This window comes from Struthio camelus, chromosome 12, assembly GCF_040807025.1.
Source record: "Struthio camelus isolate bStrCam1 chromosome 12, bStrCam1.hap1, whole genome shotgun sequence".
NCBI lineage: Eukaryota > Metazoa > Chordata > Aves > Struthioniformes > Struthionidae > Struthio > Struthio camelus.
This window is the reverse complement of record NC_090953.1, coordinates 1153015-1170501: the sequence shown is the minus strand read 5'-3', so window position 1 is coordinate 1170501 and position 17487 is coordinate 1153015. Positions and strand designations below refer to the sequence as shown.

Here is a 17487-nt window from a genome sequence, read left to right as displayed (position 1 = left end):
ACTTAAACCAGTATCCCAAACGATCAATTTAATATTTTCAGTACCAACATTAGCACTTACGGATCAAAGACTTCCCAGTCTTCTTCATAGGTGGCTTCTGCATGAGCTGATGAGTAGCCACTGTCTGGAGATACTGGTGCTAAAATTCAATGAAAATGACCAAAACAAAAAAATAAAACAAAAAACCACAAGAGCTAGTCTTATTAGTGCAGTTTTTGAAAGTGAAAATTTGCACTTGATACAGGAGTGTTTCAAATAATAATGAAAAATTCCCCCTTCAGCCCTGCTCTGGCAATGTCCCATGTTTCAGCTGAGATGGACTACATAACTTCTCACGAAGCTACCTGACAGCTTGATGTCACATCATCCTACGTTACTTCATGCTCTGGCCAAAGTGAAAGCACCCCTATTACATAGCAAGGCAGCCACACAACCTCTGATGATGTGAACGACCTGGATGCACGCTCCAGGCACATCACCAGCTGATTTCATCATCTGCTGGGTTTTTTTTGCCACAGGAGGAACACCTGTTGGCTGTATGATGGAAGAGGGTCATGGGGAAAATGGGAAGTGGGAAGCTGGAAGTTAGCTCTAAGAAAAAGCACGATTCATTCAGTCTGCAGCTCACTCCCACCTTATGTCTGAGGAGCCCTTCTGTGAAAAGGCCCCAGGGAATCAGCTATAGACTGGCTGAGCTGATTAGAAGGTCTGTATTGGACCTGAGGACCACACATCAGCCACCTTACTTGGGGGTAAAATTTACTCCCTTAATAGGAGGCCTCATAAACCTAAATTCTTAAATATCAAAATTTTGAGGGTCTGAGTAACTGTTAAGAATTTGATGATGGCCTTCCATAAAGAGATGAGGCTGAATTTTATGGATACAATTTTTTGGACAAAAGGAAGTATGGTGAGTCTTCTGAAGAAAATTGTGGAAAATTAATGCAAGATCTTTATTTCTTATTGACTTCACCATGCTGTTTTATTATAAGAAACCAAAATGCTGCAAATTTTTCTTCTGTGGTGAGCAAATCCTAGGCCTGTATTCCTAATGTAAGTAGAGGAAAGTGACTTAATAAAAATACCCTACTCCTGGAATCACTGTTTTAATTTGAAAACATTTTACAGACATCAACGCAGTTACACTAGAAATGGATGAGACCTGCCTGCAAAAACTGTCTTTTATACAAAGAGGTTTGTCTATTAAACACTGAAATCAGTATTAATGCTTTTTGGCATGTCTAAGCAAACATGAAATATTTGTTTATACAACATGCTGGCAGTAGGATTTCCCTAAGAGCCCAAATTACATACAGCTTCAAGATTTGAACTGAAGGAAAACACGCATTTCTTACCTGTAAGTGGTGGCAGATCACGATCATTTGTTTCCTCCACTTCTTCTAAACCATTGTTGACAGTAGATCTGACCTGCACTGCTTGGCTAGTATAAGCTGTTCCATTGGTTGATGTTGCAGTACTTGTAGTAATCTCATCTACCTGTTCCATATCAAGCTGTTTGACTATTTCTTCAGCTTCAACAGCTTGCCCTGGAGAATCTGATCCTGATGTTCCTGAATTAAGATTTCAGTACACTCACGGTCATTATCTTTACGGAGAGTTACCTTTCAGTGTACTATAATCATTATTAAACACAAAGAAAATATGTTTCAGAATAACTGAAGATGGCTTTATTTGATTCAAGTTACAAAAACAAAATGAAGGCTATGACAAATGTGTCTGGGTGAAATAACTTTGTACCAATTTTTATTTTTTTTTTAATAAAAGGTGCAGTGCTGGATACTTGTATCTAGGAAAGAAATGTCCCAATGAATATAAACATATTGCTTCTTTTATTAATGAGCAACCCTTGTTGAATTAGGAAGGAGGCCTTTTTTCTGACAGCAGTAACTCTTGGTCTGTAAATCAGAAGGAAAAGAGCACTGCCACCTCAAAACAGCTTTTATCTAAAATAAAATTTAAAAAAAAAGAAAAAAAAAAAGATCCTAGCTTTAACATTATTGGCTTTTAAAGTTATACTTACCATTTTTATTTGCTGGTGAGAAAAAATTGAAGACAGGAGAAAATATGGTGCCCAGTAATGTAGTTCGTGGGGGACTGCCAGTAGCTGGATTATCTTCTAATTTCCCATTTTGCTTTACATGTTGGTTTGTCATTTCATAACTTCCAGCTTCTGTAAAAGAAAAATTATGAAGTGTAGTAGCATGCTTCTCTTTTTCAGAGTTACGCCCTCTCTTTCATTATCATTTTCATTACAGGAAAGATCACTGTTGCTCATAATTCTCCTTGATAGGCAGATCAATTAACCCGAGTATTTCATTAAAAAAAAAGAACTAGAAATTCAGTATCAACATAAAAACAAAATGCTAATTTTCAACACTATTTTAAGCAATCTTTTTAATTAACAAGCAATAGTTGTTATAAAAAGGAAGCTATACTTCAACAAATAAAAGTTTAATAATCAGTTTAAATCCTTTAAATGGGCTTGATGATGGAAGATAGACTTTCAGATGCTATGCACCCTTCACAACAAACAGATGTCAGTGTCAGCGGGACTCCAGTAGATGGAAACAAGGAAAGTGTCAATGAAACTCCAATGGATGAACCTCTAGACTTCCAAGATCAAGTCCATAGCTTATTATTCTGCATATATTAAAAAAAAAAAAATGTACACACACAGACACACATATAAATCTGAAGTAAAATAATTAGTTTGTTATCACAGATAAAAGACATGAAATTAAATAAATCTTCACATTACAGTAACAGAACATATAACAAGTAAGGTTTTCTATGAATGTGCACATACTCTAATGTACATCCTAGATCTAAAACTGCTATCTCATGGGTGAAATCCAAGACACAGTTCCGAGGCTGGAATGAAAGAGAAGTTATTAACTATACAGTAACAAGTCTTTGAGATGTCTGTCCATATGGAAGTAAGCAAATGTATTTTGTGCACGTGAGCTGAGAACCTTTTTGTCAGCTGAGCCTGATGAAGCTGCACAAGTACATTTATACAAAACATGGGGTGTGCCAGCTGCAACTCTGTGCCTTCACTAATCCTGAATATCTTAACTAAGAACTTCATATCGCTGTAACAATAAAACGGGTTGAGCGTGCTCTATGTGCATACCTCTGTTATGCTGGCGCTTATGGAAAGCGCCAAAGAACTCTGACTAAGTGAATAGCCTCTCTTCTCCGAGCGCTGTTTGCATGCATCCCACTACAAGTGAGTGAATACCTATTCTCTCTCCAGGTGGCAAAAAGTCTTAACAAACAGTAGCCCATACTGGAAAAGAGGATTCCCCTAAAGTCATGTGACATGGACATCCTTAGCACAGGTAACCATCTGACAACAGCCAAACGCCTAACTCCCTCACGCTGTAATCTCTCCATCACTGAAGGCACTAATCTGGACTTCTATCCTCTGTTAGCTACCAATTTTACAAACCTTATTGGAACATAAAATCTCTGAGACCTCTGCCTCACTGACTAACTTGGTAGAAGCTAGCCAATGGATTTCAAAGCTAATGGGGAACAGAGAATGAAGGAATGACAGTGCAATCACATAAGTCTCATTTTCTCAGGTAAAAAGTCTAAACAAAGTTTTTCTAAGTTAGGTTTAGAACCATTGTTTACACTATTAATTTCATTAAACATTTCAGCTAATACTTAAAATATCTGGGGGTGTCATGATTAGATAGTCAGAAAATAATTTTCACAATGAGGTAGCTGGATGACTTCTAGAGGTCCACTCCAATCTAAATTTTTCTATGATCCTATGATGGAAAGCGGTCTATGTCTTTGAGAAGTGCTTTTAACATCTAAGGATACCTGGTTACTTACACAGAGGTCATATGTTGGAAAGAAAATATCTCACTTGTTTGTAAGAAAATGGAAAATGAGCTAAATCAAGTAACAATTATCACTGGCTTACTGGAATAAAAAATAAAATAGTTAAATTAGTTCAAAAATAGCTCGTTATTGTCCCATACCCAAATTGTTCGTACAAAGATAAAACATTATTTCTCCGACACGTCCACGGTAGCTTCTATTCAGTCCTGAAGATCTTATTTTGCTACTATTAGCTCAGCCATGCTCTCACTGAAGTCAATCACAAACTCTTAATAATCCTCCACCACTGAAAAAAATATCCTATATTAGTAAACATCTGTTAAGTACTGAATCATCATTCAACTGTAATAACATATGATTAGAATATTTACAGACCTCCATTCACTTGACTTTTCCGTCTTACTCGAGAGATCTGTTTATTAGGCTTTTCTCCTGTTTGAGGTGTGGATGTAATCAAGTTGTTATCTATATCCCGTTCAATTCTACTTCTTTTTGCAGGATTTTCTCTTTCTTCCTTAAAACAGAAAAGGGGGGAAAAAGAAACATACTGAAAAGTGCCTCTTTTCTCCACTGAATACTACCAGAAAAGGTTAGCTCTTAGGGAGAGCGCCATAAGAGATCCGTTTATTGTTCCACTTCCAGACGAAGAATATGCAACCTGTATCTGGCCAGCTGGAATTTTAAGTTCATTAAAATTGACAAAACTCAGGGTAAATAGCAGAGTACTGGAAAACAACGCTGTACTTGGAAGTTTTCTGGTAGAAAAACTGTCTTTAAATACTATTTTACTGGATCACCAATTTATAAAGATATAAGTACTGTGAAACTAGAGAAACACAGAAACACAACAACTAAAATTATCTGAAATTTGAGATTTCTCTGCCTGTTAAAATACACTGGAAGTAAACTGCATAATAATATCCAATATAAAATCCTCCATGAATCTCCCTATGTAAAGTAGCTTGCTAAATTGTATATAAATATAAAATTCACTAATATTTAATCCCCATCAGATACTACCTGACAAAATTCAGCAGTTAAAAATGTTAAAAGCAAGGGTTATAACCCAGTGATTCTTCTTACCTTTAAGTACATGACTGTTCTCCTCTGTGGCACTTACATGAATGTTTTAGCTCTTGTAGAACCAGATATTTTTGCAGGTTTTTTGTGCATGAGTGTATGTGTAGGCACACATGTTGAAGACAGATTTCTTCCCCTTTTTCCCCAAAGCACCTACTACATCTTAATAAAATAGCAATCTAAAATCTAAAGCATGACCTTTGGGAGTACATTGAAATGTAAAGTGTGAGACAATGCAAAATAAATGGAATCAAATATCAAAATAATAACAAGGCCACAGAGCACACTCAAGTTAATTAAAATTTCAATTTTAGAATTACCATAGTACCTTTCTGGAGCAGTAGTTTTCAAATCTTTAAAAAGAAAAGGGAAAATCAGTTTGCTTGCTCCAGAAAAAAGTATGTAGATCCTTTAGTAAAATTAATTTAAAACCCACACTAAGACTAAACTAGCTAAAAAATGTAATAGCAAGCATGGGAATGCACTGACATCCGTTATCAGAAGACAATGTATGTGAACACTGGTGGTCCCCAAAGCGTCCTACTGGCAATATCTTCTTGACCAAGAATCTTTGTGAGATCAGTTAAATTCCTGTCATTTACAATGAATATTATTGTATACACAATAAATCCACATAATCAGAAAAGACAGGTGGCTCACTGAACTGATTAAAGAACAGTAAGGCATTTCATCTTCTATGTCATTAGTTCAAATTCAACACAGGGAAAAAAAATGGGAGAAATTAACTTTTAAAAGCTATTCATTTGCCTTCATAAAGTGAATCATGCTCTCACTCTGCTTTACGGGAGACAGGTGTAGAATAGTTACAAAAATCACAATGAGAACAGGAAATCGGGCTGATAGTATCAGCAGAGCACAAAGAATCCAGTAAATCTGGAGCCTGAGCTACCCTTTCATCCTAGAAGTGTTGCTCCACCAGAGGATCTATCAAGGAGCTCACGCTGCTGTCTCCTCGTCGTACTACTTCTGTGAAGAAAGGACTTCAGTCTCCAGGACTGCCAATCTTGCACCTCCGAAGTGCCTTACATTCATTTAAAAAGCTACAAACCAAACTGCAGACATCTTTTCCTGAAACAAAAAACCAAACCAAAACTATGCCACTTCTAAAAATATCTCTGACAAAAAAGGAAACAAGAAAAAAGCAATGGACCAGACTAAAAGAAAAATAAACAAACAAACAACGAACAAGACTTGGAGCAATAATAAACATTTACGTAATATGAACATAAATCGGTAGACACAAAACACAGTATCAGAGTTCAAGGGGCTTGTTAACAGAACTCAAAGATGAAATTACACATAACCCTGTTGTTCTACTTGGTTTATTCGCTGAAGATTTTATTGCAAATATATATATTTATATATATAAATAAATAAATATATCTGTTTAACTAGATATATTTGAATTATATGATCTATTCAGTTCAATATAACCAATTCTTATTAATAGTTGTGCCATAAGGAACATGGCAATGTCATACTGACATAAACGTTTTGTTAGCTTTCAGTTTGTTTTCGGAAATGATAGCCATATTAACGAATAGCCTAAACTGACGCTAGAAGTAAGGACAACACATGCTAAGTCAATGTAATTTATAATATTGCTAGAACTCAAAAATCAAAAAAGTTTAGAGTAACTTACAGCAGCAAGTTCTCAATATTTCTGTTTTTAAAATTAAAAATCGAAATAGTACTTCCTGAATGTATATGTGTATCTGTTTTTCTAGTACATCAGATCTGTCATTCTGTAACTCTGATTCCGGAATTTTCTTAAACACTACTTTGTAGTTCATACTATTGTTGACTTGCATGAGGGCTGTGAGTTAGCAAAAGACTCAAGATCAGCCGTGCCATCATTCACATTTCGAAAGCAACGTTTAGTTTCTATCTTAAGGAATATTCCCAATAAGCCATCCTTATAATATCTCTTAACTGCACGATGACTGTCATCAAAATTGGCGCATTTTAAAGTTATATCTTGCTATGAATACGTTTGTTGCCATAAATCCATAGAATTTCATTCCTCATTTAGATTTTAACATACCCATAAAAGAACTACTATGTAAGGTATACACACAGCCTATCTCTAAGAGTTCTGCTGTTCCCATGGCAACCGCAAGACTACTTTGTTAAGTCATTAGCGCTTTGGAAGATAGCCCAGCAGTATCGATATCATGCCATGTTAATGCCACTGGAACCACTCCAAGTCCTGCTACAGACACAGGAGAGGACATGAAAGGAAATATGAGAAAAATGTGGACATTTTACACTAAAAAACCAGTCCAGAAAAAAAAAAAGAACAAAACGTAACTCAAAGACGTGGGGAGAGGAAGAGAACAGAGGAAGAGAGAAAGCTCACAAAACCTTAAAGAGGAAAAACAAAACAAAAACCAGACATATTTCTCTTATCTTAAAATTCCAACGTAAAATGTTTTGCTTAGATCTCAGCATTTTGTTGCAGTGGTTTTGCAGCCAAAATGTTGCACTATTGTGCTGTAATATAGATGCTAGAATGTAAAATAGATTAATTGTCCCAGTTTAATGAAACACAAAATGTAAGCAGTCAGAACCATTTACTGTTACTGAAATACTTCATTGTCAGTATCTTTATTTTTCTATGATAGGAACGAATGCGTGCTATTAAAGATTAAATCTCACTATATTTTTTGACAATTTAAGAATATACTGTTACTTTAATTAAAATTATTTTGACTACAGCTTGTTAAAAAAATCTCTTTTCCACACTTAGTTCAAACAACAGAAAATGATTCTGAATTTAAACTGCATTTGTTATTTACCATATAGTTCATCTGAGATATGTTTTAACATAATTATGACTTCTTACGTATACTTTCAAATTTACAGTTACATACAGCTTCAATATCTGGATTGCTGGGACTAAGTTAAGGCGTTTTTTAAGAATATTTTTATAGAAAAAAAACAAGTTTCTGAAGCAACTGAAAGGTTACATTCAGCGTTACATTCAGCCTATCAAAGTAATATACGTAATTCTCCCTCAAAACTTACTTTCAGTAGGCTTTAAAATGTGAAGATTAGTATAGTGCAGATTTCTGTCTGGATCAAGGCAGAAGAGATTTAGTGGTTTAGCCCTGACAATGTTTAAATTTGATCCACTAGGTGGGGGCAACACTCACTGCAGCAACGCACTGAGCAGTCACATCAGCTCCATGGCGGTCGAGGATGTGACTTTGGACCTTTCTTGACTGTTGGAATCCTACAAAATTTCCCACAAGAATGCTAAAAATATACAGCAAATTTATGCTTACAGACTTGCTTTTTTTTAGTTCCCTGTATAGCTAATTCCTAAATTCAAAAGAATCCTTGAACCAGAACTTAAAAATCTACTGAATTTATTGTTCAACATTTTCACAAAGAAATACTTTGGTAATAAATCCTAGAATTTATTGGATTGTCTTAATTATATCTACAATTGACTCCAGTAGGGCTTGGAGGTTTGTGGGTTTTTTTTTTTTTTAATATCCATTACCTGGCATAACTAATTTTTTAAAATCAAATTCAACTGAATATGACCCAATACAAAAATAAAAGAAGAAACCCACTGAGGCTGTACCTTGGGTGTGCTTCCTTTAATAAACTTCTTGATTGAAGACAATAAGCCAGTTTCATTTTTCTGTGGTTTTCCTCCGCCAACAGGTAAGCTCTCTTCCACCTCCGAATGTTTCCTCTTTGCCCTCAAAGCACGTTGCGTGTGAATTTGATTTGACTGCTGAGAAGCCTTCCGCGTTCTCAGCCTCATTTTCATGTGTATCACATGTAAAGCTATAAAAGGAAAAAACAAGAATACTAAGTCATTGAAGAAATCTATTAAGTTTCAGATCATGAATTCAAAGAATTATATAATACTGACACTGTTCTGCTGCACTCTGCTTTTATATCTATCTATCTATATATATGGCTTAATTTAAATGAAGAAGAAGAGCTATTTAAGTTAAGGTACATCACTGGCAAAAGAACAAACAAATATAAGCTGGCCAAGATTACATTTAACCATTAGATCAATGAAGTTTTTGCATAACCTTCCAGTCGGAGCAGTGCGAGCAAAAAATCTAAATGCTTTTAAGATGAAAAGGATGCTACGGTGCCTGCTGTCTTCAGCATCAAATGACAAGACTCAATGACCTAGGCAGTCCTTTCCAGTCCTCTGTTCCTCACAATACTTCATTTTAAGGCTCCACATTTCGGATGAAGTATAAATCTAAATTGGTGTCAAGTGTTCACAGAATAAGAAATTATAAATAAGACTATGCATTAAATATGGGCGAGGATATAGCCTTTCAACAAAGGAACCTAAGATTGATCTTCAATACAACTGCATTTAGGAATAAGATTATACCACAGGAAGACTCATGCAAGAGCAGAGTAAAAAGCCATTCCAGAGAACACGTCCCATTAATCTCCAACCTTCACTTGGACTGCTGGTATACTTAAATTTGCACATAAATAAAATTGCTTTTCTGGATTGAGGCATACGCCTTCTTCAATTGACTGAAGCTCATACTTGGGTTGATCTGAATGGGATTACCCGTGCTTAAAATTATGCATGTGCTGCATCAGGAGCGGAGAAAGTAGCAAGAAATTCATCTGAGATGTAATGCAGACATACTGGTAAGAGAATAATGAGTATTTCCTAGTTGAAGTCATGACAATAAGACTCTAAAAAAAAGGAAAAGCATATGCTTATTACGTGATAGGACTTGATATCTGTTTTTTAAGTTTGTTTAGTACGTATTTTCTTGCTAAATAGACAGAGTAAATCATCCATAACATTTCAAATATAAGTAATGTAACAATAGCTACCTTCTTGTTTAGGAAATGCCAACATTAGGCAAATGTATGATTCACAGACACAGAAATACTGTGATATCATTGTTCAGAAGCAGTTCAAACACTGTTCAAAATTGCATATATTCTCCATTAGATAAATCTCAATCTCAAACAAAAGGTGTTCCAACCAATGAAGAATAGCATCACTACCAGCATGCCTTTTAGAAGACTTAACAGGAAGAGTACTGAACTGGTATGATCAGGAGTGAAATATTTTAGTTACATGTCATATTTGCTTTAGCTGCTGATTAACATGAGATTTCATACACACTTGTTCAGCATTCTCCAACAGAACTCGATACAACTATTACAGAACGGAAAAAGACAAGTTGAGATTTGTAAATGGCCGCAGTAATCAAAAAAGTAATCTAAAAAGTGGACTGATATTTGAGATTTAAGAAAAGACAACAAAACTATAGCCTAAATTTATAAAAATTGGTTCCTTATAATCTTGTGCCCCCTAGTAACAGAAGTATTAAAATTCAGAGTCCGTATGAGTATGCTTTTTTATTAATATTTACAATAAAATCTGCATTTAGCTTAGAAGAGTCTACTGAACGTCAAAAAAAAGTAGTGCATGGAAATAATGAAGAAAACTCTCCAAATATTTTAATCTAATCTTCCTTCCCTATTCCTTGCCACTACAGAAATAAAAAGATAAAGATGCAATTTAAATACAAAGATGTAAAATAAATACGCACGTTACCAGAAGTTACACCTTGACTTTTCTTTCTCACAAAGTGCTGCCAGTTTAATATTATTTTTGTGATTTATGGCAGGAAGAATCCACAACAATAGACATACGCTCCTATTATACTTCTGAATAAATTAGGAGGACCTAACTGTAAAATTGAAGAAATTATCAAACATGAATTGACTGAATGGCCCAAAGGCACCTTAAAATATATCAGCTACTTTTACTTCAGAAATAGTCAGGAAAGCATTGTTTTTATCAACTTCTCATGGGTTAAAAGAAGTATTTTAGGTTAGCACGACTTTTATATTTGTGGTTTCTCAGTGTTCTTCTATGTGGGAGATGAACTAATTCACAACCCTGGCAAGGCATTAAGCCTAAGACAGAAAACGGCCATTAAAACTTCTAAGCCAAACAGTTTAAATGTATCAATGTTTGAAGTTAAATAGAGAGAAATTTATTGGAATGAAGTGAGAGAAAAACATTGTTTTTCTGTGTTAAAAATATTCTTACAGCTCTGAGAAGCTTCATCGAATTCTGTCCATGCTTTGAAATGGGAATTTTATTAGCAATATTATCAACTTGTTGAAGAATTAACTTTTTATTTGTTCCTGAAAGCGTCCTCAAACTTTGGAGACTTATAAGTCTCCAAAATTCCTCAATCTGTACGTTCCAAGAAGACGCGTTAGATCACAATCTCCAGGACCGCGAAGCGGGCAGAGAGGGAGCGCAGACAACAGTCACGAACACTTCAGCCATCCCAGCTTCGACTGGTTTCAAATGCATATCAACAGCTGCAGCACGCTACACTCCTTCACGTCTCCTACATGCTAAACAGACTGCCTGATGCCATCCAGAATGACTGGATGTTCTCTCTTTTTTCCCCACACAGGTGTAAGGGGTTTTGGTTTGCAATCATTCCTCCTGGCTGCCAGGAGCCCTGGAAGCCAGGCCTGGGAACAGTGCCATGAGGCGACCCTCACCCCCACCGGTCCCTCGGTAGGCACGCCGCAGTTTAGAGATAAACAGGAAACAGAAACATTGGGAAGTCGAGAAGTGGTGAAAGTGGAAGAAAATCAGAAAGAAATAGCAAACTTGTCAAAGGTACCTGAATCTGAATTTTGTTCGAAATTAAGGTATGGTATGAGGTATGAGAGAACCTAGAGGTTTGCTCCTGCTCCCTCCTCCTTTCTTTCCCACACACTAATGCCAGAATTTGTCTGCCCCCTCTGAGACCAGGTTAGCTCATTGAGCTAATTAGCAAAAAATTCTGGATTTTTCTTCCAGTTTAATCGGTTTCTAAAGGGAACTGATGAACATCCATGCGACGGAGCAGGTGCACCGCTGGGTTTGGGCCTGCTGCTTCCAGCTTGCGCCAGCGCAAGCACCTGGTCTATCCCGGGTGTCAGCACCGCTCCTGCCGCAGCTCATAGCGTAGGATGCTCTGCACTTCCACAGAGCCCAACTCTGCTGACAGTCCATGCTGACAGGCAATGCTGTGCTACACAGAAGCGAGTAAAAAGTTAAACAATACCAGGACCAATGCTGCCTGTGGAACTTAAATTGGCTCTCGTATTCACAAGCAACAGGGCATAATTTTTAATGACAGGTATATATTCAGAGAAGACCACTTAAGGGTGAATAAACAATCCTCATTTCAGCAATTCCTAACTTTTTAAGCACTATTTTGTAATCTTAACATTGTTTTAGAACAACTTACACGGACGTTAAGTGCTTAGACATCCCTCACGAATAGGCAAGAAAAATCCTAGTGTAAGATACCACTAGCTGTACATGTTGTTCAAGTAGTAAAAGAACAAAATCAGTTGTACTCCCTATTTGAAATTCCACAGGCTCTTGGCAAGGTCTTTCACCGAAGGCTTCTAAAGAAACTAGATTGTTATCAAGTAAGTAAAAAAGGTCCTCTCATGAGTAACAAAGTGTTTAAGACAGAAAACGAAGAGGAAGAACAAATGGGTGAAGAGAGACGTTCAGTGGCCCATCCAAAGGTCTGCGTGAGGACCTGTTCTGTTTTCTGTTCGATATAGTCACGTATTATCTCATAAAATGTGCAAATAGTGAGGAGGCAAAGTCTGGAGATGATTCAGAACTATGTGAAAAATTAAAAACTAAAAGTGACTGAAAAGTCATAGAAGATCATAACACACAAATGACTAAGCAACAAAAAGGCAGATGAAATTCATGTCAGTAAATGCGAAGTAACGTACCCAAGAAAGTATAATTAATTATTCAGATATAATTAGCGCTGAGAAAAATGATCTTGGAGGTTCTCCCTGTTGCTGCAGAATGGACTTCCGCTGTGAGGAGCTGTGAGCTGCACCATGGCTGGGAACACGCCTGAGCCATGGCCCCCAAAGGGATTTCCGAGCTGCCGTCCCCAGCGCAGCAGGGTTAAGTCAGAACAGAGGCTGGCCCACGGGACCTTCTAGCCCTTTTTCTGTAGCAACGGATCCTGACACTTGGTGGGAGGGTCACAAGGGTAAAGAAACAGACTGCAGATATATATCTATACTGTGGTGCAGATGTTTCCACAGTAGGTGGACTAGCTAGCTGTCACTCAGGCTGCTGAACTGATTTATTTCGGAAAGCTGAATAGACTTTTAGGACAGAGGTCCAAAAGACGGACCATGTGAAGCTGTGAGTGTCCAGTGGCTGCACTCCCAGAGTACTCACTGTGATACAAAAAGAGTGCAGGATTCAAGGTGGCCCTAATGTCTCGGAGCAAACAGGTATATAGTATGTGTGTGTACACGCATGTGCGCATGTATGCACGTGAGCGCGAAACCGAGCAACAGCAAGCGCTACGGAGTGCAATCAATCCCACCAACTGCAGTCCAGGAATTCCCTGATCTTCATGGCATCCACCAATGTCATCCTCCAGCATATGAAGCGGGTACTCTAACTTTTGACCACTTAAACACCAAACTTTTGACCTGAGCACAGCTGTTCTTAAACTTTTCTGTACCATGCTTTTTAGGGACGCAAACCATGGTAAATGAGCGTCTCAAGTTAATCCAATTATAGAAATTGATTTCTGAGTCAAGAGTGCTATGAACTCTCTGGAAAGAGTGCATTTCATAGAATTCAAATATTCAGGACTTCCTAATATACACATGTGCACATGCTTACATACTCAAAACATGAGATTGTTAATTCTCATTTACCTAGTTCAAAAAACTCTGACAGGCAAGAAGAGAGTAACACCTCATTAACTCAAGTTTTTGACTGACAATGGATAACTATTTACCATAGTGAATTAGGAATTAAGTAAATGAACAATAAAAACACAATGGAATTTAATACATTCAGAGAGGTAAACCACATTTATTAAAGTATATTATTTATACATTTTGAAGAACTGGCAGACATCCTACAGTGTGACTTACAAAACAGCAGTCAATGTATTCTAGTGAGAAATCTAAGACTGCCATTAAGTGAGTACAAATTAAAGAAAACTATGCTAAAAACACATGTGTGCATAAAGAATTAGAAAAATTACTGTAAAACATAGAAGACTGACACTAGTGAAATTCCAATTTCAGACTGAAAGCATTACTTAAAATGTGCTATTCTACAAGTTACCTAATCTTTTCTAAAACGGAAACAAAAATTAAAATAGACAAAGCATCAACTAATTTAATGTTTTCCAATGGTGCGTATGTATTTATCCAGCAAGGAACCATTCAACTCATCTGTACACTATTGCCAGAGAGTTCTTTGGCTTATTTCACATCCTGGGTATCAAGCCTCAAGTTATAAATATCTCTAATGGACTTAGCAACAGTTACCTACAATCCTCTCAGTGACAGAAGTTTGCTCTCCTATTGCTTGATACATTTGGCTGTGTGCAGTTTTCACTTGAATTCTACTTGTGTTTCTTTTCGGAAACAAGCATAAAACTGTAATACTTAACACAGTCAAAACAATCAAGTCTAAACATGTACATGAATTTTCTTCCTTACACACATACAATTCAGATTTCAGTGTAGTATGACAGTCATCTAAAAGTCTGACTAAACTACTGCATAACCAAATATCTTGCTTAGCCACATTCAGTTAAGGCTTACATTGCTCTCATGTTTGTGCCAAGGAGGTAAATTAAGACCAAAGCCAGAACAGCTCTATAGTTCATTGCATGTGGGATTACACTAAACAATTCGAAGAAACTTCTGTACTTTAATTCTTTTTTCAGCAGATTTGCTTTCAAGATCTTGTAGCTCTTAAAATTCTCACTCTATGCAATAATGCCATTTCTTTATATCCCGAAAGGTTGATTCGAAAGTCTTACCACAACAACATGAGTCTGAAGCCACCTGAATGCATTAATAGCAAGTATACTGAACATTTAAAAATTGAAGCCATATTTCTGCGTTACTTACATATCATACCTTAAACTCCTAAAAAAAAAAAAAAAAAAAAACCCTCTTTCCCAAATTCCTTCTACTGATCTCTCTCTCTCTGATGTGTATATATCTGATGTATATATTTATATATATAAAAGGGGGGGAGAAAAATGAGGAAAGGATCAGTTGAAAGAAAAGAGCTTAAATGTTGAAATTCATTCTTTAAAAGAAAAAGATGGCAAAATGCAATTTTCATTAAACAATTAGTGACATTGGGAAAATTAAGTAACGAAGGAGCTATTAAGAAGCAGCTGAAGGAGCTACAGCTGGATTGCATTTTGTCTTCCTGACTTCCTACACACCAAGGTGTCAAACTCACTGCCCTGCAAAGATTGTCATTATTCTGTGGCACAGGTACAGCGTTCCTACTGGAAAGAAATTCCAGTGAATGATTCCTATTTCTAAACAAGAACACACCTCCATACAATTTTCAGTGCGTGACGATTTACTTCCCCACCATATACGGTACTACTGTTGTATCTACTCTTCCACAAAACTATTAAAGGAAAAATGAGGTATAATTAAAGTATAGCAAAATTAAAAGGTTTAAGGTTTTTTGATACAGGAGAAACTTTAAGATGGCAAAAGAACAATAGTGATGAACAATAGGAAGATGTAACTAGCGTGAGAATTTAAAATTATAGTGTTGAACAACTTCTACAATTAATTTGGCACTTGGTAATAACACTGGATTGCCATGACTGAAAGCTATATATTCCAAATCTGAATACCGGAAGAGCTCTAGAGGATTAAGACAACTAAACACACTGCAGGAATGTCACTTGGTGACTTGGTGAGTGACAGGAACACGTTATGTGAACAATTTCTTTTTATTTATTTGAATTTTTTCCATCCCATCAATTTCTGCAGCACTTAAAGGGTAATGCCTAAGTCTTATGCAGACAGATCAGATACATACTGTAAATCCTCCCTGGATTCCACAGAACGTCTCGCTCTTCCCAACACCATAGAAGCAGCATCTAGAGAGCCAGGGACAGCTTTCTAGCCTACCTGGCCACCTGCCATAGTGGGGCAGAAGATGCTTTCAGCTTCTGTTAAGAGGTGAGATAATAAGAGAAGGGGAAAGGAGGAAACTTCTGTCAGCTGCGTTGGGAGTTTAAACATTTTTTTACACAACAGAGCTGCTGCTGCTGCTGCTATAGATTATACTAGCCTCTTATTGTAGACACAGCATATGCGGACAGACTATTTCTTTCTGCTGCCACAGTACACTTCTCTCCAAGGGAGAAAAGTAAACCAAGGAAGCTCCCTTCTCTTGCAGTAACCACGCCTGTACATTATTTTTTGCAATCATGGAGATGATGACCAGTGAGTATGAAAAATTCACACTGCAAAATGAAGTGTTCTGACAAAATTTTGTGGGATATGGCTGATTTTAACAATCATGTCATTTTTCCTGCTTTGTTTCCACAGCTTTTCTCCAAACATTTTTTCAAAGGTAGTGAAACTTCTTTACTCTTCTTTTGAGATTTCAAGTAAAAGATGCTGTTTAAAATGTAGAAACGTATGGACATGTGATCAATTATCATAAAGCTGTGAACTGCTACCAAATTTAATAGCTTTCTGTGGCTACTGATGCCTGGATTTGAACTTGTGATCTAATGGTGAAGGTTCAATGTTCCATTAACGAGAACGCAGATAATCCAGACCTCACTGCTAAGAAAATGTGTTAATTTCTTTCAAATACTTCTGGACATGCAAGCTGGATCACAGTGGGCAGATTCACAGAAAGGGAAACCAAAAGCAAATGCTTTCTTCAAATTCCTCTTAAATAAATACTACCAGTCATATTTCATCAGTGCATTTCATTATTGTGATGTGACCCATATTTTAAGTATTAAGTAACATCCCATCCAAAAGATGCGTTCATTGAGCTGGTTGAAGTTCATTCACATGGTACGAGTGATGCTTTCAAGAAATGTTAGATCTTATGATACTGCACAAAGAAGCCTGAGTCACCAGGGGAAACTCATGGAAAAAAGACAGAAAGTGTTAAGTCTGTCCCTGGTAGGGAGAGAAAAATATGGGACAAACAATAACCCTAGTGTAATAATATACCTGTCTGGACTCACAACAAAGTCAAGAAAAATGGCTTACAGATAAAGTCTTTCATCCAGGCAGGCCCCAAAGCACTTTACAAACTTCAAGGAAATGCTTTTTTCACTTCTGTTAGTTCAAAGATGTCGAGACCCCCCCCCCCCCCCCCCCCCGACCTCTAAAGACTCTTGGTCTTTCTTTAACCAACTAACACTCCTTCCCTAGAAGATTCTGGCAATTACACTTTATTCCAGCTGATGTACTTCATCGTTTGCAACATGCTATATTACTCTCGTCACACTTCTCAAACCTTGGAGCGTGGTTTTCTGTAACCACCTCCTAGAGAGACAACTACTAAACAGGAGACTATCACTCAAAGAAGTCTAGCAGCAGAGCTGATATAGGTAAGAGCAAAATAAAAAGACAATGTTTTATACAAACAGATAAACATATAGTATCTACTATCCA

The 17487-nt window shown here is 36.8% G+C and overlaps 1 protein-coding gene across 3 annotated transcripts in view; it reads right to left on the bottom strand.

Moving 5' to 3' along the window:
- CTDSPL2 (CTD small phosphatase like 2) overlaps nucleotides 1-17487 on the bottom strand; it is a 48582-nt gene that overhangs the window by 17181 nt on the left and 13914 nt on the right. For all 3 annotated transcript variants that reach the window (XM_009686375.2, XM_068958056.1, XM_068958055.1), the window contains exons 2-6: nucleotides 8570-8778; nucleotides 4252-4390; nucleotides 2042-2191; nucleotides 1356-1571; nucleotides 61-139 (exon numbers count right to left, since the gene is read on the bottom strand). In XM_009686375.2, the coding sequence (XP_009684670.2) occupies nucleotides 61-139; nucleotides 1356-1571; nucleotides 2042-2191; nucleotides 4252-4390; nucleotides 8570-8761 (776 nt within the window). In that variant the 5' untranslated portion in view covers nucleotides 8762-8778. The remainder of the gene's footprint in view (nucleotides 1-60; nucleotides 140-1355; nucleotides 1572-2041; nucleotides 2192-4251; nucleotides 4391-8569; nucleotides 8779-17487) is intronic.